The following is a 27618-nucleotide window of genomic DNA, read 5'->3' on the forward strand; positions in this document are numbered from 1 at the left end:
CCACTTGAAGTGCTAGAGCACTGCTCCATCTGGTTGATCCTCCAGAAGCTCATGGGCCCTACCATGACAGCACCATAGCTCTGTAGCTATATCACCACACCTCAGTGAGATGAATGGGGCAGTTCACATCCCTCAGAGCTATTGTTGCAGGCTTCTGCAGACCCATTTCCACATGGTTTACAGTTTTACACTCACATTTTTGAGGTTTTCTTCCCATCCATGACACCTAGAGGCTTACCTTTACTCTTAAATCTTTTTCATGAGAGCTGAGATTCTGGAAACTAAAATAACAGTTTGAGATTGCTATTAATACAACGCACAGGCTGCTTAGCTCTTTGAAGTTCAGGGGCTCCAGACTGCTGGCCCCGGAGTAGCCAGGGGCAGCTCTGTCTGCCATTAGCGATTTCCCCCCGCCCCCCGAACCCCCTGTGAACGCCCAGGGGTTCACGCATCCCAGTTTGTGAACCACTGACCCATTAGTTATCTGTATCACAGTTGTGCCTAGAGACCTTGACCAACCCAGGCACTACACCTAGTAACTGAACAGTCTCTGCCCTAGAATCTAGGGCTGCAGCTTGTAAACACATCTCCGTCGTAGCCCCCCTGCCCGACTTAAACGGGCTTTGTGCAGACTCGGGCCCCCACCCCGCCCTGCAGGTCCATGGCCTGAAAGACGAGATTTAACAAGCGGATGGGGTGAGGGGGAGAGACAGCAATAAAGGGGCTGCCCGAAGCAGCAAGAAGCCTGGCGGTAGCAGGACTCCCACCCAGGGCCCCTGAAGCGGGATTTGCTCCCCTGAAGCGAGGTTCCCAGCCCCGTGCAGGGCTGCCAGATCTGGGGGAGCAGGACGGCGGCGCCCCGCTGACCGTGCCCGCACTTTGGGGCCGGCAGCAGAGGACGCCGCTGCGCCCCCACACAGGCAGCGCCCCCGCCCACCGCAGCGGCTGGGCCCAGCCTGTCCCGTCCCCCCGCCAGGCCCCGCCTCCTTTCTCCGCCCCCACGGGAGGCTCCGGCAGTGCCCCGCACCTCAGCGCTCGGACCGGACCGCGAGGGGAGCTGGTCCCAGCCTGAGGCGCAGCAGCCCCGAGCCTTGAACCCCTTTAACCCGCCGCCGCCGCCGCCCAGGCTCGCTTTCCCCTCCCCCCCGGTCCTGTCCCTCCAGCAGCTGGGGCCGCCGCCGCCAACATGGTGAAAGTGTCGTTTAACTCCGCCTTGGCGCAGAAGGAGGCAGCCAAGAAGGACGAGGAGAACAACCAGGTGCTCATCCTGGGCCCGGACCCCAAGGTGAGCCGCGGGGCGGGGGAGGCCGCGGCCTGCTCCAGCTGCACGCGGGGGTGTGTGTGTGGACGGGCTGGGGAGCGGGGGATCCCGCTTAGAGGGGGAGGCGAGTGATCAGTAATCACATTGGTCAGATCCGGGGGTGGGGGGCGAGGGGCTTTGTCCCGCGGGGGGTTAGCTAAAGCCCCGCTGAGAGCTGGAAGTGAAAACGGGGGGAGGAGAGGGAGTGTTGAACGGGAGCTTTGCAGCCTGGACACTTTGCAAACACATCCGCCTCTGATTTATTGATGGGAGACGCGAGGCCTCCTGGGGAAAGACAAATAAGGTGCCTGCTAACGATACATGTCCAAATGCAGGGCGAGGGGAACAGCAGGAGCTGCGATGCTGGGGCCAGCAAGCCCCTTGCCAGATCAGGCTTCTAAAATGGCTGACGTGAGAACAAGCTTTACAGCTCTGTTTCCCTGTACTTTGGGGTTTTTTTGTAGCCCGACAGCGCTTGGATTACGGCCAACTTGGCTTTTTTATGTTACGTTCTTCTCCTTTTGTGGTGGCCGGTCCGGATCCGTCGTTGAAGTTCGCTAGGGGGTAGGACAGCAAGGGGCTGCTGGTTTCTTGTTTAGGAACCGCGTAGTTAGTCGTAGGAAAAGATATATTAGATTGAGTCCGTCCCTCTGCAAATACAACATATACTAGCTCAAGGATAGAGAACGAATCCGATATTAAACTGTATTTGATCGTAGCCAAACGTCTCTTCTGCAGTAGGGCAAAAGTGACAAGGTTAGAGCGTCCTGTGTGTGTTTAATCAGTTACAAAATATTAACAAGTTGGATGGAAAAAACGCAAAGTGTCCAGCAAGACACAGGATGAGACATTAATCCACCTGATGACAATCAGATGAACAGTGTTGGAGTGCATTGATACATGTGGGAAATTGCTTTAGATATTTATTCCTTTTTTATGACAGTGGATCTGTTATTGGAAATCTGATTATATTTCTGCTGTATCTTAATTTCAGAGGTGGAGTTTGTGTCTGTCTGGGATGAAACTTTGCACATTAAAAAAACCACAATAACCAAAACTGACAGAGAGACTTTTAAAATTGCATAATGCACTTAATCATAAACATCTTTCAGTTTTCATATGCTTTTATAATCTTTTATGCATTGCACATCTGAATTGTGTAATTGGGTCTGTTGGAAATATACTGTTTGTCAGTTTTCTAAACCTATAGCTGTTTAAGAAAATATTTGTGGTACAAATTAAGGGCCAGTCTTTCTCAGGCAAAACTTCTGAGCTGAAACTCTACCTTATTGAAGTCAAGGGGAGTTTTCATGTTGACATGAATGGGACTAAGAGCTCATTCCTGTAGAGTTTAGTAGTTTCAGCTGAGTAAGGTACAGGATTAGAAATTAATTTTGCTCTGTTTATCACTGTTTTGCTTGTCTGGAAACAGAAATGTCAGACATTTACTAGACAGATTAAAAGGTTGTCTAGTTTCACTGTAGCTACTTATAAGTTCCTCTGCTTGTTACCAGATGTACTGGCCAAAACCTGTCTGACAAGAGCTTAAAAAACAGTTTTAAAAAAAGTGCTTGGAAAGGATGCTGTCCAGGCAATAATTCCAGCAGCAGATGAGCATTCTTCAGGGATGGTGGCACTTCGGCCACGTCCAGACTAGGGGAGGAAAATCGATCTTAGATACGCAACTTCAGCTACGTGAATAACATAGCTGAAGTCGAATTTCTAAGATAGAGTTACTCACCCGTCCAGACGGCGCGGGATCGATATCCGCGGCTCTCCGTGTCGATTCCGGAACTCCGTTCGGGTTGATGGAGTTCCGGAATCGATGTAAGCGCGCTCGGGGATCGATACATCGCGTCCAGACTAGACGCGATATATCGATCCCCGAGCAATCGATTTTAACCCGCCGATACAGCGGGTTAGTCTGGACGTGGGCTTTGAATCTGCCCTGGACCACACTTCTGTTAGTTGTCAGAACTGGTCCCCATTCTCAATGGCATGCCTCAAGGAATTTTCCTGAAATGGCCTCTTCAAGCATGTGTGAAAGCAGGAATAAAAGAAATTCTAAGTAAAGTATGTTTAATCTGAGGTTTTGGGAGAGGAAGTTGCCCAAGACCCACCTGTGGACTTGTCAGAATTGAGATAAATGCTGTTTTGTAATTGAACTCTCACAGGATCTAAGAACCACCAGAAATCTCCCTTCCACTTTCACTTCTTCAACCTTGTCATCTTTACTAGAAACACAGCAACATGCACATTAAAACATTACCAACCCAAACCATACCAAAACAAAAAACTATATTGCACACACAATTCTCTCTAGGGAGAGGATGAGAGAGAGAATAAACCACACATGACAGATGTTAGTCACATTGTTTAATGCAGTGCTGGAAGGTGCTTAGTTACTAAGGAGATGAAGGTGTTATGAGAACATGTATATTAAGCTAGTTTTTTGTAACATATTGAGCTTATATTGCAGGATAACAATAGGTCTAGAACCCAAGTACAGACCTAAAATATACACGGCTGTAATTTTTAAAATTTTATTTATTTATTTATTTGAAAAAGTCCTGGGAGACATTCTGGTCTCAGGTTTAAAAAAAAAAAAAAAAGGAAAGGGAAAGTGGAAGAAGATTGGCAGAGGTAAGCATATGTAATTGCATGGTGAGCATTTACCCCCAGACTCCAAGGAGAGAGGATAACAAACCAGATGGTCTTCAAGTACAAAGGTAGATCCTCTGGTATGACCAAAAGAGACAGAAGCTGAAGCCAGGAGGAGTGGTAGTACACAAAGGTGGCATAAAACTCCTTTTGCATTGCCTTGCTCTGCTGCATGCCATCTTCATTGCATTGTACTGGAGCAGCTCTCTACCTCAGCTGTATTTTATTGCAAGATCACCTGGGGGGTAATCCTCCCTGGGCTGGTTAAACAGGGTTTACAGCCAAAGTGTGCTGGCGATGTGGCACAGAACAGCCAAGGCACACCTGAGGACCTAGCCAATAACCTGTGAAGAAGGGAATGATGAAAAATGTAGTTGCAGGAGGTGGCAGAGGGGAGAGAGATATTTTAAATAGAAATTTATGCTAACGTTTTGTTGAACTTCTCTTACAGAAGAGATCCCACAGTGTAATACTTTTACAATAATGTGTTTGAACCAGTTACATCAATAAATAAATAATTTTTTTAACAAGTTAGAAGTCCTAATCTCTGTGTCTGCATAGTTAGCTATCAAGATATTATTTTGGAATTGCAAAATACTTACAGTTGCTGGAGGCATTCCATTCGGAACCTCTGATTTAAGTTTTATGGAGATGCCTGAAACCTTCTGATATTTGACAGAGCTTGCTCAGTGGAATAAGTCCCCACTAAAGTGTTCTGGATCCTCAGCAAACTTCAAAGTCTGTTGGTCAGTTCTTTCAGTACACCAGCCTGACTTATTCAAGGCTGTAGGTCTTCATAACTTCACCACATCAAGCCATATTTGATGAAGTCACACCTTGGTGGGTTATAGCCAGTCTTTGGTTACCTTAGATTTGGATAAGCGTGTCTTTGATCTTAGGCCACTGTACTTCTAAGATTACAGGTAAAGGTGCAGTGGCATTGTATACTATGTCATGGTGCTTGTTTTGGTGTCAGGAAAACTTAATTTACTCATTTTAAATATATAGGGCAGTTTACGTAGCTACTTTTTATTCCACAGATATTTCCTTCTTTTCCCTGGTAGCATCATTTTTTGGTGGAGGTCTGGCAACTCTATCCCTGTCGGCAGAAGTTTTCTCTGTAGGGACTCTTTTGACCTCTCTCCAAAGGGAGGGAGAAGCCTTTGATAGGCAATTCTGCCAGCCTTCCTCTGACAATGTAGATGGCTAAACTGGACAGTTTGTGCCTGCCTCGGGAGTATGATAGATTTGTCTGCTGTGTATTTTAGGGTGCCAGTACTAAAGAGACATAAGAGAGAGAATTGGAGCAGGCTGACTTCTCTCTTCCTCTCCCACTGTTTTGGTGGGGGTGTTACTGAATTTGTCCCAGACCTCAAAAGAAAATAACTAACCTTCCAGTTCAGGTCCAAAGGATGTGCAAATGTCTTGGTTCCTTGTTTGGCCGTCCGGTTCAGCCGTCCTGGAATGAGTGCAGGAGGGAGAGGGGCAAGGTTGTTGACTTTTACATTAGCAAAGTTTTTCTGCATGAGGAATCTTAGATTTATTTTAACTTTGAGATTCTTGGGAAAGGGAGTAAAGGGAAATGAGTGGCTGGTTTCCACCCTTTGAGGTAAATTCTTGCATGGTCATCTGTACTACTGATTAAATAATATACCTGCTTAAAAACATCATCATGATGGTCTTTGCACAATTGGCTTTAAAGCTCCTTTGAGGATGTTGCCAACAATTGAGTGAACAATATACACAAAGTAATTACAAATTAAAAAAGAACAAAAAAACAAAAAAAAACCTTGTTTCACTGGAACGCTACCAAAAACAATTGCTGTTAATGGTATAGCTTGGAAACTTCGGATTCATTTCTTGAACTTTCTGATCTTGAGCTGGGAACATTGGTTGCAAATCTTTCTTCAAGCAGTAGAAATGAACATATTGGAGCAGAGGAGCTCTTGGAAATGGTCCATATCTGACTTCCTTTTGTGTTTCTCTTGTTTTAAATCTCTTCCTGACTTGAATGATAAATATGAAACTTTGCGATGGTGAAATACAGTTTCCCTCATTTCCAGTACACTTATATTATATTTTAAACAAGATATTTGTACTACACTACCACAATAACTACCTTGGCAGTTGTTTGTCTTACCAGCCACAAAATGATGTTGATGTCCATGAATGCCATTTCAGGATAAATCAATTCAGTGCATGGAAGGGAGGATACATGGGCACACAGAAGATTGTTTTACATAAACTATTTCTAAGTATCTTCTCTGTTGTCAGATTAACAAACCTGATACTTGGGTAAGTTTTTTTTTTTTTCAAATGTATTTGGAGGACTGTCTTTTGCATAAAATTATGTTATATAAATAGTATTCCCATAAGTAGATATGCCCTTACAGTATGCAGTGCTTAGAAAAATAACATGCATTGTACTATAATGTGCCATTACAGGTGATGACATAAAATAATTTTGAAATGCATGTTTCTACAAACATTCACATATGTTCTATCACAGCGGTTTCAGCCTATGGTCCGCAGACCCCTGAGGGTCCGCTGACTGTTTTAAGATTATCAAAGGGGTCTGCACCTCCATTTGAAATTTTGTAGGGATCTGAAAATTAAAAAAAGGTTGAAAACCACCGATCTATCATATCCCTAAGTACACTTTTTGGTGTGTGTGTGTGTGTGTGTGTATATATATTTTCCTAATAAGCTTTAAAGAACTTCGCTTCAATGTAAACATTATACAACTATATAATGTACTCTGTAAATAGTAGAGCTGTTTAGAATCTGCAGTTGCTGTTCTGTGAGAAATTCTAACACTTGAAACTTTGTTTTTGTTTTGAATCAGAGTGAAAAGCTGAAATTTCCTGCAAAACAAAAGTTCCAGAAAACTTCAGTTTGAAACTATCAAATCATATCATTCTGATAAAGTCAAAAGTATAACATTATAAATTATAATTAATATGTATATGTAGAGTATAATAAAATTACTAGTTTAATATATAAAAGTTGAAACAAATAAAAATGAAATTGAAACTTTTACCATGTCATTATGAAACATTTTTTACTGTCTTGAAATTAGAGTGTCAAAATTATTTGTTTTGACTTTTCCTGTTGAAAAAATTCTTCAAAATTGACATGTTCCTGTGAAATGCTTTGATTTCAAAGAAACTTAATTTTCCAGTGGAAAACTGCTCTATAAAATTTTTTTTTCAACCAAATCTTATAAACAGGTAAATATTTCACTATTTTTATGATTTTTTTTTTCCCCCTTTCCAATAGCACATCATTTGTTTGATATATTCTGGTGGTGCTTACTTAGCATTTGGCTTTTCTGAGGAATGCTGTTGATATTTATTTTGGATCCAATAATGTTTTTGATTACTCTTTGGAAATTTAATAAAGTAGCATTAATGGTATACTTGCTGGCTCTGTATATAATTGAAATATAGTAGACAAACACTACAGACACTTAAATGTGTACAAAAACACTTTCTCTCCATATTTCTCCATTACTTGAGTATAAATTATAAAAGCAGTGTTACAGGAGGTTCTCGGGGGAAAAAATTTCCCAATGGTGGACAGAGCTGTCCCTAGGGACTCCAGGCAGCTCAGGGCCAGCAGCCTGGAGCCCCTGGACTTCCAAGAGCTAAGCAGATCAAAGCAAAGCAACCGTGAGGAGATTTAAACTTCAAGACTCCTTATAAGAAATGGAAAGGGAGGTGGATATTTTTTGCTGTTTTAAAAATTAAATAAGCAGCTAGTATTGTTTTTAAAATTATTATGAACAACAAGTTTAGGCTTTGTTATAACATGCGTTGTTTGTCTGGACTGCTCAAGACCTGAATGCCTGTTTAAGGAGGAACTCTTTGAGTTGGCTTTTTAAATACCTTCATGCTGTTTCAAATCTGATACTCCTTGATGAAACATAGGAGCCTTGTCTTATAACAGACTTATTCAAAGTGATACAAGCTTGAAAGTGAGATCTTGGAAGTGTTGCCATTTTCATAACGTAATAAAAATACCGCAGTGATTAATAATAATAAATACTATGTAATAATCATGTCAAAAAATTATATTTCCAAGATGACTGCTTTTATAATTTATACTCAAGTAAAGGAGAAAATCCCTGGAAATATTTATTTTTAGGAGGGGATTCATGAGACTTGACATTTTAGTGAAAGGGGTTCACAGGTTGTTAAAGTTTGGGAACCACTGCTCTAAATGAATGCTTTCCTTTCAAAGCAGGAACCACCCTAACAGAGGGTAGGCATCAACAACACCATTTCGTATTCAAGGTGTATTGATCCTGAGGTGCAGGGGTCTATTCCGGAATAGGGAGATGCAGTTTGCTCTTGGGTCATTCTAGTTTAGCATAAACGGTATTGTGTTCCAGGAAATTCACTTTGTCATAGGGCAGCAAGCAATTAGTAGTAATATAATCTAGCATTGTGGGATTAATGAAATTATACATAACCAAAACTATAAATATTAAGTGCTTCCATTTAATACCTAATTGATGTATGTAATTATTCACTTCAAAAAGGGAAATTAGATCAATATTATTCATTAATTTAACAGAGAGTGTTTTTCAGTGTTGCCTGATACTTGTGGTTTAGCTCTACTGAGATGTGATAATCTCATGTGCTATCCTAAATAATAAGCAAACTGTACTTGAAACTGTGCACTAAAATTGGCAACAGATTGTGAGCAAATTAGTGCTACAAATCAATTCATACATGTGAAATATCTCAGTACAGCATTGCTAGGCATGTATTCACAAATGATAATACTTACCGTATATACTCGTTCACATGCTGAATATTTTTGGTAAAAAAGTGATGCATCAAAGAGCGAGGGTCGGCTTATAAATGGGTCTACACCAAAATTTGATGATTTTAAACTCTATGGAGTCATTGAATTTAATATCTGATACACTGTTGTTTTGTTTACCTGGAGCATCTGCAGGCATGGAGCCCCTCAGCTCCCATTGGCAAACCGCGGCCACAGGGAGCTGAGGGGCACCATGCCTGCAAACGCTCCAAGTAAACAAAACGTTCCTACCCGCCAGCGGCTTACCCTGATGGCCAAGAGCCAAAGTTTGCCAACCCCTGAAATATAGGGTCGGCTTATGAAAAAGTCATACAGTTTCTGCTATTTTTACCTAACCATCTTGGGGGGTCGGCTTATAAACAAACAGGCTAATGAACGAGTGTATATGGTAGCGATTATACATTGAAGGATTATGGGAATGTATTGACTGTTAAGTTCACATCTATCATTCATACATCAAAGCAAAAATATTTAGGTTAGGAATATTAATAACTTCACACTATCTTGGAAGAAGTTTGAAAGTAATTTGAATCTATTTGGAGGTTCTTTTGGTGTATGAGAAATTAGTTTGTGGTGTAAGTCCAATTCCGAGGGGTTTCTTAGGTGTACATAATGGAAAATCCTCCACAGTTTTTTCATTGTTATGTCAATTGAATTGAATAGCTATTTTGGAATATTCTTTGTTTTCTATAAACAAGTGACTTTTCTCTCTCAGTGCTGTTTGGATTTCCCCCCTACTCTCTTTAAAACAAAGTTAAGTATCAGTTTGTTTTGAGATAACTTAAAAATCAGGATATGCTATATTTTTTATGTAATATCCCTCTCTCCTGAGTGTTGAAGCCTCATTTGCTGTCTATTTTCCTCATTAATCTACAGCAATTTCAATGGCAGCATTTAAAAAAAAAGTTGTGTATAGATGTCCTTCATAGTTTGAAAAGTCTTAGAATATGAAATTTACCTGCTAGTACAGGGACAATATAAAAATAATAAAAATCCTTGCTTTACCTGACTTAGAGTTATAATTGAACACACTTGACTGAAGAATCCACAGTGAATCAGAAACTGACCTGAAACTTAATACCCATGGTAATTCACTTGTATTAAACTTCATCCCCGGCCTTTCACTTGAAGGAACAATGTCCGTTTAAAAACCATGTAGCTAATGAAAAAATCCTTAGATAAGTAACAATTAAAACTGAGAGGATTTTTAAAATTGCTACCTACATTTCACTGTTTATGCTGTGGTGAGTCAGTTTCATTTTTAATACTGTTTTCTAGCCATTTTCACTTTCAGAATCTTCTGTATTAGCACAGAGGTTACACCTTGCAAATGCTGCAGGGGAATTTTTATCAGTTAAAAACTCTGCTTCAGTTAGAATTTGTTTATGCTTGCCATAGAAACATTTGTATTGGTCTAGAAGGTTTGATTATAGCTTATGTTTATAACACCTACATTTCAGGTCAAGAGAATGCATCTTCCAGGAGCTCACAGTGTTCTGTCTTTGGAACAGAAACCACTGAGATATCTAGCTGTAATAAATGGAAAACCTGCCAGAAGAAAGATACACTTAATTTGCTTCTTGCAGCACTCTGCAAGTTAATATAAAAAGCTTTTTTATTAATGAAGCATAAGCTGTGAATTTATTTTTGAAAAGTTTTGATCCTGTTAATGCTTCTAACCTGCTGTTGACAGCTGTCACCTTGCAGAAAAGTAGGTATGGAAGCTTGCTATATATTGCGAGTGACTGATTTGTACACTACTATTAAAGCAACATAGAGAATATTTTACAATTAGAATTTTGATATTTAAAAATTCAACATTTTATTTAGTTATTAAATGCTATAACAGCTTGTTATAATAATTGCCTGGGGTCCTCTGAAAACAAACCCAAAAGCCATGAAAAGTATCTGTTGAAATATGAGTATATATCCATCACTCTGAAACAAAACTTTTTCTTCCTCTTAGCAAACGGGGTGTCTAGAGTTTTTCCACTTTTATTTTGCACTACTATTTTTGGTCTTCCTGATTGTCATGATTTCTTGTTATCTCCAGTAGGAATGGTATAATGAATTGCATTCTGCTGGTGCAAACTCTAACATTTATCTGTCAGTGTTATGGATTGGAAGGGGTTAGACTCTGAGTACACCTACACTGCAGAAAACCCCACCTCCCCAGCAGAGTCTCTCGGGTCACACTGTGGTACTACAAATAGCTGTGTAGATGTTCCTGCTTAGCTGGAGCTTGGGCTCTAAAACCTGAGGAGGTGGATGTTTCAGAGCCCAAGCTCCAGACTGAGTGGGAACATCTACACAGCTATTTGTAGTGCCATAGTGCGAGCCCGAACCTGTAAACCCGAGTTCTGAGACTTGCTGCTACAGATGTTTTTTGGCAGTGTAGATGTACCCTAAGAAACCAAGGGCAAAATCCTGCTGTCATTTACTGAATTATGCAGAAATGAGAGAAGTGAAAGGTGTTAAAATAAAATAAGGTATATCTCCAATTTATTTATTTATCTCCTAGAACTGGAAGGGACCTGGAAAGGTCATTGAGTCCATCCCCCTGCCTTCACTAGCAGGACCAAGTACTGATTTTTGCCCTAGATCCTTAAGTGGCTCCCTCAAGGATTGAACTGTCAACCCTGGGTTTAGCAGGCCAACACTCAGACCACTGAGTTATTCCTCCCCCCAAATGCAAATGGCTGAATGTATAGCTTTTTCAGAAATTATTTTCAGTCCTCATCCTTTGATAGGTCATTTGGGAATTCATGACGAGTGATGTCTTTGGCAGTTTCACTTTGGGATAAAGTACTCTCCTCCACATATGACCAGATGTTGATCATGTGATATAGACATAGGCGTCCTCCTGCAAGCACCAGCTCCAGATGGCTTGAGGAGGAAATGCATGATATGGTACTCCTTACTACTGCTCCAAAGAGGAGCATTGTGCATCCCTCACATGTAGCACAGTATGTACAAAGTGGGGCCTAACAATGCTCAGTTGTGCTGGTAGTATAGGGAACTGGCTACTGCCTTAGTTGGCAATCTGTTGCTCAAAAGAGTTCTAGTATGCATTTCCCTCTTCTTCACCTATCACAGTCGTATATCACGGGGCCAGATTTTGCCCTAAGCTTCTTATTCCTCAAATCTCTTAAATTGTACCATACTGAAGTGTGTCCTAATGCTTCATCTGAATCCAGGTCTCTTACATGCTATTGTTTCACAAAAATTAACCTAAAAATGGATACTTTTCTGGACACAACCTGTGAAAAGCTCAGCTGTGAGAGAAATGATGCATCGAATGACTTCACCATTCCTGAACTCTCCCCATGACTCCTCAGCTTGTATGCTTTTGACGTTAGTAACCAGTTGATGGGTCAGCCCAAGAAGATGTCAGTAAGAGATTGCAGCATTTATGGTTGTTTTTATCTCATCATAACCTCACCATAGGTGGTGTTGCTGTAAACCTTAACATGGAATAAGTTTAAAGTATTTTTTTCCGAATATGAAATAAAATTACCCAAGATTTTCTAATGATGTTGGAAATGTTTACACTAAATAGACAGGTACAGCCGCAATCTTTTGTGTCTTTTGGAATATTATGTTGACAATTTCCCTTTGATACGTTTCTAGGACCCTGAAGCTGTGGTGCCTGTTGGACAGAGGAGGGCTTGGTGTTGGTGTATGTGCTTTGGAGTGGCTTTTATGCTTGCTGGTGTGATACTTGGTGGTGCCTATCTGTACAAATATTTTGCATTCCAGGTAAGCTACATACATTTTGTGTAGTAAAGGACTGTATGCACTGCGTTTAGTAGAGAGTGAGCGAGAGAGTGCTACTGGTTCTCTCTCTTCACATTTACTCTTCTCTAGGTTTAAGGGCTGGATGTATAGTTTTTTCAGAAATTATTTTCAATCCTCCTCCTTTGATAGGCCATTTGGGAATTCAAGAAGAGTGGTATCTTTGGCAGTTTCACTCTGGGATAAATTACTCTCCTCCACGTATGACCAGATTCAGAGGGAATGTGTAAGGTGGTATAAGACTCCTTGGGCCACATTATTGCTCCCACAGGAAACACTCAGAGAGACTTCTGGGGCAGGAAATTCCACAAAATTCTCCCCTATTGTTCAGTTGGGAAGAGCGGTTTGCCCGCATCCCCCTGTGAAGTAGGCTGTAGAGCAAGCCCCTGAACCTGGGATCTGCAGGACTCCAGAGCTATCTCTACAGAAGCCTTACACCCTGCATTGGCTCTGACTCCCTGGCAGTGCAGTTCCATTGGAGCTCTGCTACAAGGGACGCCCCTGTGACTTCATGGGGATTCTGTGAGAATTATGATAATACAGACCCTGAATTTCATGGGGCTGGTGGGGTAGCTAATATGTCTGTCTGCCTAACATCCAATCCCTCCCCACCCCCGAAACAGACTCCAGCCATGTGGAACACACTGTGTTTGGCCAAGGGTGGGAAACAGTGCCATGGCGGCAGCTGACACTCTTACTTTCTCTTTGTGGGAGGAGCAAGATCTGTGCATGGAGGGTTCCCAGGAAAATCCCATTCCCTAACAGCCTGATTTCCAGACACTTGATCCTTTTGGACCTATTTACGTCCATTTGCTAATGTCTACAGAAGTCTAAACTGATCAAACAGCACAGAGGAGCTGGAGGAGTCTAATTTAACTTGCATCTTCTTATATCTTTCTGTTCTGTTCTTACTGTTCTGTTCTGGATCCTGGCTTTCTCTGTGAATTGTACCAATTTAGACTTTATCAGATTCAGTAGATGAAATTCAGAGTGATGTAAGCTATATTGTGGTTACCAGGAGCAAGTCTAAGAGCTTGTCTGCACTACAGTGTTAGCCTGAGGCCTGGTCTACACTACACATTTAAACTGAATTTAGCAGCGTTAAACCGATTTAACCCTGCACCCGTCCACACAATGAGGCCCTTAAATCGATATAAAGGGCTCTTTAAACTGATTTCTGTACTCCTCCCCGACGAGAGGAGTAGCGCTGAAATCGGTATTGCCATGTCGGATTAGGGTTAGCATGGCCGCAAATCGACGGTATTGGCCTCTGAGCAGTATCCCACAGTGCACCATTGTGACCGCTCTGGAAAGCAATCTGAACTCGGATGCACTGGCCAGGTAGACAGGAAAAGCCCCGCAAACTTTTGAATTTCATTTCCTGTTTGCCCAGCGCGGAGCTCTGATCAGTACGGGTGGCCATGCAGTCTCAAATGCAAAAAGAGCTCCAGCATGGACCTACAGGAGATACTGGATCTGACCGCTGTATGGGGAGACACATCTGTTCTATTAGACCTTCGTTACAGAAGACGAAATGACAAAGCATTTGAAAAAATCTCCAGGCTATGATACAGAGTCCACAGCACGGTGCTGTGTGACAAGCGTAACGGAAAGCCAAAGAATCAAATGGACGCTCATGGAGGGAGGGAGGGGGTACTGAGGACTCCAGCTATCCCACAGTCCCCACAGTCTCCGAAAAGCATTTGCATTCTTGGCTGAGCTCCCAATGCCTGTAGGGTCAAAAACATTGTCCAGGGTGGTTCAGGGTGTATATCGTCATTTTAGCCCCCACCCCCCCCAATGAAAGAAAAGGGAAAAAAATAATTTCTTGTCATTTTTTAATGTCGCCGTATATCTACTGCATGCTGGTGGTCGCGATGCTGCGGCGCTGAACAGCAGCATCCCCTCCCCTTCCTTTCCTGATGTCAGACAGTACAAAATGGGGGAAAACCATCATCATCCTGTGAGTGCTCCTGGCTGGCCTTGGTGAGGTCGGCCAGGGGCGCCTGGGTAAAAATGGGAATGACTTCTTGGCAGACAGTACAAAATGCTTGGTAACCGTCCTCATCATAGCAGCTGGAGCCTGAGCTCCATCAGCTCCCCCCCCCCCCCCCCCCGCGTTCATGTCTAAAGAAAAGATTCTGTACCCCCTGGACGATCATAGCAGCGTGAGGCTGCGCTCCTCTCCCCCCCACCCTTTAATGTCTTGCCTGGACTATCACAGCAGCTGGAGGCTGCCTCCCCCTCATTTTATCTCGCTAAAAAGTCAATGTTTCTTATTCCTGCATTCTTTATTACTTCATCACACAAATGGGGGGACATTGCAATGGTAGCCCAGGAGGGTTGGGGGAGGAGGGAAGCAATGGGTGGGGTTGTTGCAGGGGCACCCTCTAGAATGGCATGCAGCTCATCATTTCTGTGGGATCTCTGGGACTCTGACCCGAAGCGGCTGTGCTCTCTGGCTCTCTAGTAGACTTGCCCCATATTCTAGGGAGGACTGACTCTATTTTTAGACAAAACATAAAGAAGGGAATGACCCGGGGAGTCATTCCCATTTTTGTCCATGCGCCCCCGGCCGACCTCAGCGAGGCCAGCCAGGAGCACCCATGACAGCAGCAGATGGTACAAAATGATTGATAACCATCATCGCCAATTTCTAATTACAGACGGTACAAAATGATTGATAACCGTCATCACCAATTTCCAGTTGTATATGGTACAGAATGATTGATAACCATCATCTCATCGCCAATTTACAATGGCAGATGGTGCAATAGGGATGGTAACCATCTTTGCTACCTTGCAAAGGCAAATGAATGCTGCTGTGTAGCACTGCAGTACTGCCTCCGTCAGCAGCATTGAGTACACATACAGTGACAAAAGGCAAAACAGGCTCCATGGTTGCCATTCTATGGCATCTGCCAGGGCAATCCAGGGGAAAAAGGGCGCGAAATGATTGTCTGCCACTGCTTTCACGGAGGAAGGATTGAGTGACGACATTTACCCAGAATCACCCGCGACACTGTTTTTGCACCATCATGCACTGGGATCTCAACCCAGAATTTCAGTGGGCAGGGGAGATTGCGGGAACTATGGGATAGCTACGGGATAGCTACCCACAGTGCAATGCTCCAGAAATCGACGCTAGCCTCAGTACATGGACGCACACCACCAAATTAATATGCTTAGTGTGATCACATGCACTCGACTTTATACAATCTGTTTTACAAAACCAGTTTATGTAAAATCGGAATAATCCCGTAGTGTAGACGTATCCTGAGTTATCTACACCCAAGTTAACTCCTCTGGAGTTAGTGTAGCTCAGGTGAGAGTGGTCCTGCTGCAAATAATGTATACAGCTGACAGGCTACAGCTTGTGAGTGAAGACAGCTGTAGTTTAAAACATCAGAAATGAATTCATTTATAAACAAACTTAAAAAGTCTTAAATTTAGGAAACTTTCAAGATTATAAAGGACTTCCTGAACATGTTTTGGATAGTCAGAATAAATGAATTAGAAAGGATTTAGGCTAGAACATAAAACGTAATCAAATATAATATTTAAGGACCTGATTATTTAATACTACAATTTTAGCACAAGTTTAGGCATGAAAACTTTTAAGTACCTTATTCTGCTCACAAATAATGTAATTAGAGGTATGCATGTCTTATTTGCACCTGTAGTAATTTGTTAGTGCAAATGTAAGGCCAGGTTAAAAACCAGGTATGAAATCCTGGCTTCCCTGAAGTCAATGGCAAAATTCTGATTGACTTCAGAGGGGCCAGGATTTCACTTTAGGCCCTTAATCTCTTACTCAAGCTATCTAGAAGACCTGTGCTGTCTAAAATTGATCCAGTGTAGGCTTATGAACTAAATAAATTGGCATAATGATGGCTTGATTGGCTTGATGATGGGCAGTGTCTGCTCAGGAGAAGTTTGAGAATGGAAGAGCCGTGTGAGTGTAGAGTAGTGTTTAAGGTGCAGTGACATCGCTATCTGAGGAAGTTTGCATAGCCGTTGATCACATTTACAATTTTTTATAAACCTGCTGAAATGTTGTTTGTTTTGGATTATTTTATTTATTTTTTAGCAAAGTGGTGTGTATTTCTGTGGAATAAAATATATTGAAGATGACTTAACTCTGACTGAGCCTGATGGACGTGCTCCAGCAGCTCTCTACCAGACAATTGAGCAAAACATTCAGATACTTGAAGAGGAGGATGTTGAATTCATCAGTGTGCCTGTCCCGGAATTTGCTGACAGTGATCCAGCAGACATTGTTCATGATTTCCACCGGGTAAGGAACGTCTGCCGAGAATCCTTGAAAGCATTTAAAAACGAAACAAAAAAAATTTCAAAATGCTTTTTTTTATCAACTTAATCTGTGTGGTTTCTAACTATTTCAGTTATTTTACTGGTGTGAAAGTGTGAGCTCTGCAATATTTTGGTATTCAGAAACTGGAAGTAATTATTAAACCTTGTGTACAGAGTGCACATTTTATGATCTTGCTGTTCTCCTGGTCTGTAAGCCACCATTTATAAAGTGTTCTTGTTCATGAAAAGAGAGGGGGAAAAAAACCAAACACATCCATTTCCTTGTCATAATACAAGAACGTGAAGAAAATTTTAATCTTATTGCTGAAAATAAATGAAGCCATATTGTGATCAGCAACAGTAGTGATGAATGTAGGGTAGAAGAAGCCTTCATTCCATGTGCAGGGGCTGGTCATATTCACAGTCGTATTCACCTAAGCTCAAACACTATCATCCAGTAGTGCTTTCAATGAAGCTAACTATTCCAAAGGGGACCGTGAAAAGCAAGGATACGGCTGATGGGCTGTGAAGGGCAGTACATTCTGTATTGACTTTAAGATGCATGGCAGCAGCCAGACCCCAGCCTGGGCATTTGGGAGCTCTCGGGAAGCACTCTGCTTCCACCACAGGCCACCCACTGCTTTTAAAGGCATGACTGAGCACTACTGAAGTACTTTTAGTCTATCTTTTGTCAATAAGTATCTTTGTTGCACATCGTAGGAGTAAAATTTTTGCAAGACATCTGTGTAATGCTACAGCTTTCTCTCAGTGATCATAGTTAGTTGGAAAAACCCATTTTCTTTCTTTCCGCTTTCTGAAAATTATCCCATTATGCTTAAATAGTCCACGCCTGGTTTCACTGAAATGTGACTCTTGCTGCTGCTGCTCAAGGCTTGAGGAAAAACTGTTGAGCTATTTTTGCGTTGTGCAAGGCTGAAAAAAAGAACACTTTCCTACTGTGTAAAATCATTGCCATGGTTTTTTTGTAGGAACTCAAACATGTCTAAACATGAATTTAATAGTTAGTGCTCATTTTGCCTAACATTTGTAAGTAAGTTTGGGAAAAACATTGGTTAAATAATCATGTGATTAGAAAAATTTATTTCTAAATATGTTCAGTAAATATTTAAGATTTGCAGCAGAGCTTCTTTCACATCACACTTCACACTTTCTCTACTTGGCATGACAGAAATAAAGGCTGGCACCTCATATACCAAAGTGAGATCTGACCTTCAACGCCCATTTCAATTCTGTATAATAGTAATGTTGCATAAGTAAAATAAAAATAGGAAAGACAAAGGTATTTCCCACAGCAATGATAACTTGGCATAATGCAAATCCTACACAGATATGCTACCATGGTGAGAGGAGCCGTAGAAATATATAATAGGTGATAAAATATATTTTGTAGTATGCATTTAAGGCCTAATCAAATGTGCACTGAAGATAATAGAAAGATTCCTATTGATTTCATTAGGCATTGGATCAGGCAATAAGAAATGTGAAGCTGTGTGAGGAAAAATAGCAATAGAAAATAAAATGTAATGTGACTGTAAGAACCTCACATTTTATACTTCATTATTCTTAAGCCTTAATGCTTTGTTAACTTAAAGTCCAATGCTACAAACTTTTGCTATAAGTACTTTGACAGATAGACTAGACATAGTAGTAATCCATTATGCTGAACAGTGTTTGCAGGATTGGGGCCCTTAGTTCTTTGTATTTAATACATGACTCACAAAAAATGTTGGATGTTGCAAGACTGAACTCTTGAACATAATATATTGCCCTTCCTTAGCAAAAACAATTTTAGTTAATGGTGCCTCAAGACCTTCTAGTTCAAGAATCTGTTAGCCTTATAGTTTAATAAACTATTGCAAATATTACCCTTTGGATAATCCAGAGACCATAAATTACTGGTTTAAAATGTAGATTCTGCAAGTTTGACACCTTTTTTTTTTTTTTGTATTTTTGAGGTTGCTAGTATTTCCCAAATATATCAGTAAACTAGCATTTTAACTACACAGTATTTTGGAAGAATAAAATATTTGTATGTATAGCATCTGGTATTTTCTATTGTGTGTTCTCTTCCAGTCATGTTTCACTGAACTCTGAAAGGGAGATTTGTACTTTAAGATTTCTCCCTCATATTTTAAAATACAAGCAACAAGACTAAATAAATACCGCACTTAACCTCGGACAGCTCAGATGCACTGAAAAGTCTGAACTACCTTGTACCTATTGACTTGCAGAAATTTGTATTCTAGCTAACCTGATATTGGGATTGCCTTTTTCTTTCTATCCCACCACCAAACTCAATAAATTAGAACACACTTTATAACTAACAGTACTGCAACTTACAGGAAGAACAAGTATATGACAGTAATTGAGCATATTAACACTGTGTTGCTAACCCTAGAATTATTTAAATGATTTTGATTAGAATATGCATTTCTTCACCAGAGACTGACAGCCTACCTCGACCTTAGCTTGGATAAGTGCTATGTGATTCCTCTGAACACTTCAGTTGTTATGCCACCAAAAAATTTCATGGAGTTGCTGATCAACATAAAGGTATGGTTGAACTGCAGGTGGTTTTGTTATATATAATAAAGAGAAACATGTTTATATTATTTTCACAAGCACTGGAGTTCACATATCAGAAGTGCTTTTGAAAAATTAACTCCCCATTAAAGAACTTAAATCTTCAGAGGAGTTCAGTTTAAAGGATTTACAGATTTGGGAATAGAGTGTCATTCTTTGAGATTACATATTTGGTTGATTAAAGGTAACTGCAGAGATGTAGTGTACTTAGACTTTTATGAGGCATTTGACTTAATACTGCATGACAGTCTGATTAAAAAAATAGCACTATACAGTATTGATAAAGCACATGTTAAATGGAGTAAGAGTAGGCTAACAGACAGATCTCAAAAAGTAGTTGTCAATGGGAAATCTTTGAATGAGGGTATTTCAAGGGGATTTCTGCAAAGATTGGTACTAGGTCTGATGCTAATCAACATTTTCATCCATGATCTGGAAATAAATATAAAGTCATCTCTAATAAAATCTGCGGATGACATAAAGATTGGCAGACTGGTAAATAACGATGAGGGCAAGGCAGTCATACAAAGCGATCTGGTCCGCTTGGTACGCTGGGCCCATTCAAACAAAAAGTGTTTATTTTAATACAGCTAAATGCAGTTATACATTTAGAACAAGGAATGCAATCTAGACCTACAGAATGGGGGACTGCATCCCTGGAAAGCAACTCAATATAAGATCCTAGTGTGAAGATGTGGGGTAAAAGGGCTAATGCAATCCTTGTATGTATAAACGGAGGAGTAGAAGCAGAGAGATGATTTTATTTCTGTACATGGCATTGGTGAGGCTCATACTGGGATACTCTATAGAGTTCTAGTCTTCACAAAAAAATTTCTTCAAGGGCTGGAGAAAAGTGCCCTCCATTGAAAGAAGTAAGGAACTCAATATGTTTAGTTTATCAGAAAGAAGACTGAGAGGTGACTTGATTACAGTTAAACTTGGGAGGATTAGATTTTTATCAGTAAACATCAATTTCAGCACGCACACAAACCAACAAAAATATTTCCATCAATGATAAAATTTTCAGATAGGCAACGTAAAAAAAATACTTCTTGAAAACATATTAGAATCTGATTTTAAGGATATTTACTTTGTATATTTTACATGTGATGTTGACAATTTGTGTTTTAACAGGTAAAAAGCTTTAAATATTTGAATCAACACTTATTGTCATTAAATAATTATTGTTGGACACTCCCATAATTTCCCAGGACTGTGAAAATTTAAATAGATAAAAATAAAAACTTAAAAAAAACCTTAGATACTGTCTGTTCAAATTATAAATAGAATTCTGCTAAGCCTTGGGTCTTTAACTTAATGGAGAAAACCTAATGAGAACCAATGGCTGGAAGTTAAAGCCAGAAAAAGTCAAAATAAGACACACACTTTTAACAGTGAGAGTGACTGACTATTGGAACAAAATACCAAGGGAGGGATTCTTCATCTTTTGATCTCTTCAAGGGAAGACTAGATGCCTTTCTGAAAGATCTACTTTAGCCAACTCCAAATTGGTGGGATCAGTACGGGGATAAAACTGCATGAAACTTAATGGCTTGTGATATACAGGAGGTCTAATTAAATGATCCAGTGGTCCCTTTTGGCATTAAACTCTGTACATCTATGTATATGGACAAATATGCTGCAGGAATAATTTATAGCTATGATATTCCCTGATCTGTAGTATGCAGTTAAAGCACTTAAGTGAGAATGTAGAATTTCCTTCAACTACAGTAGAGAGTAATCTGTTTTTCTTATGTTCTATATTATTTTAGATTGCAGTTTACGATATGGTGTACTTTTAATATGCAGTGTCTCTACTGTAACAATCTTTATTTTCTTTCTGTGGAAAACAAACTTTTTTTTTCACCTGAACTTATAAATTATTTGTTTAAATAACAAGGCTGTTCATTGTTTAATGAACTACAAGGTCAGCTAAAAAAAACAATTCACTTATGTTTGCCTCTTCAGATGGGGTCAGGAATATTTTTACATTTCAAAGTAAATATTATATAATCACTACCCTGGTGCTAAAAAGAACAGCTCTTAATCAGCTTGTTTAAACATGCTGCTTGGACTGAAAAAATATTGTTGTCCTTAATCTCTGGTTTGTAATAGAAACTCGTAAGTGGCTTATCGACAATAAAAATAAAAATCTTTAGCCAGCTACACTATATTCTATGCTAATGTAATTTTCTGGATGCAGTGCAGCTGTTTCTTCGGATTCCAAGGTGCTTTTTTAAAAGTAACTTAAGTGTTTGAACTCACAAGTGAAAAATAGATTAAAAACTCCCTCTTCATTAATGTCAGAAATAGGAATTATACTAAATGGAATCTCTTTCCACTCAGTCACATTTTAGAAAGACCGATTGATTTATTTGTGGATAACGTTTTAATAAAGTCAACTTTTAAAAGAGTTGCCAATTTTTGTTCCTGTGAATATTCTGCTCTGACAGAAACATGCAATAGAGCCTGATTGTACTCTCTCTTTTAAATCAATGGCAAAACTCTTTTGGACTCCAGATGGACGAGGAATGGGGCCCTAGTTCTGTTTTCTGAACCAGCTTTCTGAACTGTTGTCTGCAGAGTTTTTGCTGGTGGTCTCTGGAGAGCTCAATAGTCACATTATTTGGGCTTTCCTTACTTTCTGGTAATAGCTGACCTTAAAGCAAACATACAGGAAAAAATACTTTCGAATATATTTTTATTTAAACAATTGGTAAAGTTGCCACAAGGATGTTATGTGATTGTCTTATGGACCATCTATCCTCCCATTCACAGTCCATTAAGTTGTGGCCTGTGCTATGAAAATGTTTGGGATCCGCCTATTTTAAACTTAACAGAATGCAGAAGGATAGTAGTAAACTACTGATCCCTGGGGCCTCCGTCAGTCAGCAAGATAGTACTAACCTCATGCATGTTTCTGCAGTCTTTACTTGGACAAAGCTTGTATTGGAAACAGTTGACTCCCTAGTAAGTGATTGTGTGTGGTCAGTAAAGACTGCAAGATTTGACCCACAGTAATGAACCTTAATTGGAGATAATTTGCTTCTCTTGTGTGGAAAAAAATGATATAGATTTAATTATTGTAATGGAAGACACTATACGTCAATGTTTCCTGTTGTGAAAATGTTGTGATATTTTATATGATTATTTTATTCTCTCTTAAATATCTGCACTAAAATGCAGTCACATTCCTGATGTTTAAAAGAAAATTCTGTATGTACTACGTATTTTGAAAGTCTGCAAATCCTCGTTTGCATAGAACTGCTGCTGTTTGAGAGTATATAAAATTGATTTGAATTATCTTGTGTGTACTTAGCAGAAGAATGATGATTGCACTTCTAATAATGAACTGTTGCCTTTTTGTTAATGTAGGCTGGAACATACTTGCCTCAGTCCTATCTGATTCATGAACAGATGATTGTTACTGATCGCATTGAAAATGTGGATCAGTTGGGGTTCTTTATTTATCGTCTGTGCCGTGGCAAGGAAACCTATAAACTACAGCGCAAAGAAATCATGAAAGGTAAAGTCTCTTGAGAATGTTATCTTGTGTTGATGGAAAAGTTAATGTTTCTAGTCAATAAATAGCCAGATATGTTGAAGACAATACCTCTCAGATTAAAATTTAGAGTGGTCTTGCTGTCATTGACTCTTTGAAGTTCCTGTTTACACAGAGATTAGCATGATGGGGTATTAATCCTGAATCATAGAATATCAGGGTTGGAAGGGACCTCAGGAGGTCATCCAGTCCAACCCCCTGCTCAAAGCAGGACCAATTCCCAGCTAAATCATCCCAGCCAGGGCTTTGTCAAGCCTGACCTTAAAAAATTTGAAGACTTGAAACATGAATGCAATATAAAATGATCTTTTTCCCCATTAATTTTTCTTTACATTTTCCTTGAATCCTCCGCCCTCAAAGTTGAAAAGGATTTTTAAGAAAATGAAAATTTTCTCAGTTTGTTTAGTTGAAAAAACATTTTGTGTTGGAAAAAGTATTTTGGCAGAAGATTTTCAGTCAGCTGCAATATAAATAACACAAAGCTAATAATAGTGGCTTTTACCATCAGTAATTATAACTGTCAGAATAGTTAAACATGTACACACTTTATGGTTCAATTTTTCATGTATCGAAAGGATGGTCTTATGGTCTGATTAATTTGTCCTAGATGTTTTGTGTAAATTTGGCCATGTCACTTAACTGCTCTGTACCTCCTAATCTGCATCTGTGAAATAGGAATAATACTTGTCTACCTTACAGGGATCTTGTAAAACTTATATTATTTGTCTGTGGAAAGCTCTTTGAAAATCTCAGATTCAAGAGCCTAGAGAAATGAAGTATTATAATTGTTAGGTATCAGAGGGGTAGTCGTGTTAGTCTATAAGGTGCCACAGGACTCTGTCGCTTTTTACAGATCCAGACTAACAGACGTATTGGAGCATAAGCTTTTGTGGGTGAATACCCACTTTGTCAGACGCATAGTTGTTCAGCATTTGTTTAATGTGGAAGGAGAAGTTTACAAGCATACACTGAACTAAATTAATTGAGTAACTTAGTCAGATTGCTGACTGTGTTTGGGAAGGTGGCAGATGGGGAAAAATTAACTATTTTGTAAAAATGATTACAAACAATCCTTTTTAAAAAACATGAACACTTTAATTGATCCCATGATAAATAAGGGACACAAGTAAATAATAGATCCCTAAAGTGTTGATAAATTTGATATTCCTCTGTTTGCTTCTGATTTGAAAGTGAATTGAGAGGAACCTCTGGTACCTTCTTATTACAGTAAATGGACTAATACTTTAATTCTTCCTAATATGCATCACTCTATCTCATTTGTCATCCCTCCCTCCCCCTTTTCTCCAAACTCTAAACAGGAATTCAAAAGCGTGAAGCCACCAATTGCCGAAAGATTCGACACTTTGAGAATAGGTTTGCTATAGAAACACTCATTTGTGAACAGTAATGGAGAATATTACTGTAACAGAAGACTGAAAGATTACAGTATGATCCCACTTTGTATTGTGTGCAGTGATTATTTTTTAAAATCTTTGACGTAAGTAGTGGACAGGGCTTTATTGCTGAACATCTTAAACTTTTCATCTCATAAATTTTAAATATGTTTTAGGGTTTTTTCTTATTTTCAAGTGTGGTGCCCTTTTTATATTTGAATAGCAATTGCGTAATGTCTTAGTTACTAGTGCATTTCATGTGATGAATCTTGAATACTGCGAGGAAGATAAAGTCTCTGAAATATCTGCCAGTTTTAATTAAGTAAAATTGAAAAGAATTATTAATCTGGAGAAAAATATGTACAAACGGACTGAAAGAACTATTTCTAACTGTAATATTCTAAGCTATATAGTTTGTTACAGCATATAGATAAACATATATTTGAATTTCCCCTTACTAAAATGTGCAATTCGTTTTTTTTTTAAATATTGTCATATTTACCTTTTTCAAATTGATTTCTAACTTGATGTTTTAATATGGCAAGTGTCTGCTGTACCTATCTTTAGAAAATGTAAGGAAATTAAGCAGTAACTTGTTACTAACTTTTATATAATCCATGTATGTGCAATGGAAAATAAATCTTACAAACCTGTTTGTCTAAAAGTCTTCTTGGGTTCTCTTTTGCTATAATTAATTTAGGGAAAAATTAATGCTTGTTCCACATGAATGAAGCCATATATTCTCCAGAAATTTGACAGAATTAGATGATTTGTTCCACCAATAGCTTTCTTAAATGAGTGGTGAATTTAAATCAAAATACAGTACATTATTGTAATATGGAAGGTCAATAAGAAGCACACTGTTCATTTTGGCTGTTCATTTAAAATGAGTATTGTGCTACCCATTTAAATTGTGTTTTTTACACTGCACATACCATAATAAGAGAAGACCTAAGGTTGGCTTACTCATCATAGTTGGTTAATTTTTAATAAACTCTTGTTCTATCACCATAATTTACTGTCATTGTATATTTGTAAATCTGCATATTGCATTCAATAGCTGTATAATACAAAGCATTCATACTAACTTTGGAGATAGGATTGTGTCAGCCATGGCAAAGGTATGCAAATATATTAGCAAAGTTGTTGGTCATCAGTGTGAAACTGCTTTATATAATCAGTTTTTAATAAAGCACATTAAGCCTTGATATGTTTGCAGCTTTGATAAAATACAAATACAAAGATTCCCTGCAAAAGAAGCTCTGATGACATTTCCCTCATATAAAAACATCTTAGTATAAGATTACCTAAGATGTTAACATTTTCTAAAGCTGTTTTTTAAAAACTGTTTTTTATGTATGTATATATTATATTTATCACAGACAAACAAAACACTTGAATTCTAAAAACTAAGAATAAAACTTCTAACTTTAGGAGCCCAAAGTTAGACACCTAAGCCCACGTCCTCAACTGGTGTAAATTGGCTTAGCTCCATTAAGGTCATTGGAGATAGACTGATGTATGCCAGCTGAGGACTTGGTCCTTAAATTCATAATTAGTCACCTACAGTAAAAGTGGCCTAATTTTCTCTTCCCTTCTCCATGAGTGTTGCACTCACAATTCCCAGAGAAACTGATAGAAACTGTAGGTTCTCATAATCCTTAAAAATCAGGTCACTTTTATTTAGGTGCTCAAATATGAACTCTAAGCATGTAAGTTTCAAATTTCTGGCCCAAGACTTTTATTTGTTTTCCTTGCTGCTATTTCAAGGCTGGATTAAAGTTAAAAAAGTATGCGACCTCCCGTACAAAAGGTCATTAGGAGAACCTCCAGAGATCCATTTTTGAGGGCAAGGGAACTGGACCCTATTTACTATATTGATTTTTGGACATTGATATATTAGAAAGCAGGAATACTTAGGGAAAATATGCCAATGTTTAGCTGCTTGATGTATGCCTATTTTTAAAAATAATGTAATATTATCGGAGTCTGTATCTTACATTAATATAAAGTTTCTTAACTGAACTGAGTTCTCTCTTACTTTCTATCTCTTAAATGATCTTTTATTAATGCTGTGGGAGGATACATTATGTGGATTCAGAACAGCTTCCTGCTATTGTAAACACTCTGCAAGCAAGGTTCCTGCTATTGTGACTGCTTTGGGTCAGGGAAAAATATTTGCTGCAGAGGAAGGTTATCTTAAGTATACAATGTAATCTGTTCATTCTACAGTTGGTTTAATTGACAGTTTATTTTTAGAATGGATATGTTCATATGTGGTAGGAAATCTAAATAATAATGACATCTGAAAAGAAATTTTGCCTGTTTTTGATGTTATAAGGCAAACATGAAAATTAGTAAAAAACCCAGTAAGGATAATTTAACTTAAAATCTTTCAGGATGTTGTATTTTGTGCATTTACAAAAAAAAATTAAATAAATGCCAGGAAACGGCTAATGGTTCATTCTTGGAACTGTTTTTTTCATGAGTCATGTTGATGTGCTTGGAAGCATGTCTCGTGCTGATTCACGTGCATATTGTTTCCATTTTCCACAAAAGATAATGGTTAACCTTGTAAGAACATAAGAACAGACATACTGCATCAGATCTATGGTCCATCTTACCCAGTATCCTGTCTTCTAGCAGTGGCCAATGTCAGTTGCTTCAGAGCAAATAAACAGAACTGTTAATCATTGAGTGAGCCATCCCATCATTCGGCATCTGGAAGTCCGAGGTTTAGGGACACCGAGAGCATGATGTTGCGTCCCTTGACCACCTTGGCGAATAGTCATTGATGGATCTGTCCTCCATGAATTTATCTAATATTTTTTTTAACCTAGTTATAGTTTTGGCCATCACAACATCCCCTGGCAACAAGTCCCTCAGGTTGACTGTGCGTTGTGTGAAGAAATACTTCCTTTTGTTTGTTTTAAATCTGCTGCCTATTTATTTAATTGGGTGACCACTGGTTCTTGTGTTACGTGAAGGAGTAAATAACTTATTTCCTTATTAATTTTCTCCACCCTATTCATGATTTTATAGATTCATAGACTCTAGGACTGGAAGGGACCTCGAGAGGTCATCGAGTCCAGTCCCCTGCCCTCATGGCAGGACCAAATATTGTCTAGACCATCCCTAATAGACATTTATCTAACCTA

The 27618-nt window shown here is 39.2% G+C and overlaps 1 protein-coding gene across 1 annotated transcript; it reads left to right on the forward strand.

Annotated features, from left to right (window-relative positions):
* Positions 1-990: 990 nt before the first annotated feature.
* Positions 991-26922, forward strand: ITM2B (integral membrane protein 2B). Its single transcript, XM_050951339.1, has 6 exons — positions 991-1285; positions 12422-12550; positions 16677-16883; positions 19364-19474; positions 22880-23030; positions 24386-26922. Exons 1-6 carry the CDS (start codon positions 1187-1189, stop codon positions 24472-24474), a joined length of 786 nt encoding a protein of 261 aa, XP_050807296.1. The 5' UTR covers positions 991-1186; the 3' UTR covers positions 24475-26922.
* The last annotated feature ends 696 nt before the right edge of the window (positions 26923-27618 follow it).

Source organism: Gopherus flavomarginatus, chromosome 1 (genome assembly GCF_025201925.1).
Source record: "Gopherus flavomarginatus isolate rGopFla2 chromosome 1, rGopFla2.mat.asm, whole genome shotgun sequence".
NCBI lineage: Eukaryota > Metazoa > Chordata > Testudines > Testudinidae > Gopherus > Gopherus flavomarginatus.

Bases quoted from the DNA above. Each gene is read 5' to 3' on its own strand.
- ITM2B (XM_050951339.1), top strand. From the start codon at position 1,187: ATGGTGAAAGTGTCGTTTAACTCCGCCTTGGCGCAGAAGGAGGCAGCC. The intron at 1,286-12,421 runs GTGAGCCGCGGG...ATACGTTTCTAG, and splicing joins TCCTGGGCCCGGACCCCAAG to GACCCTGAAGCTGTGGTGCC. The intron at 16,884-19,363 runs GTAAGGAACGTC...TTTCTTCACCAG, and splicing joins TTGTTCATGATTTCCACCGG to AGACTGACAGCCTACCTCGA.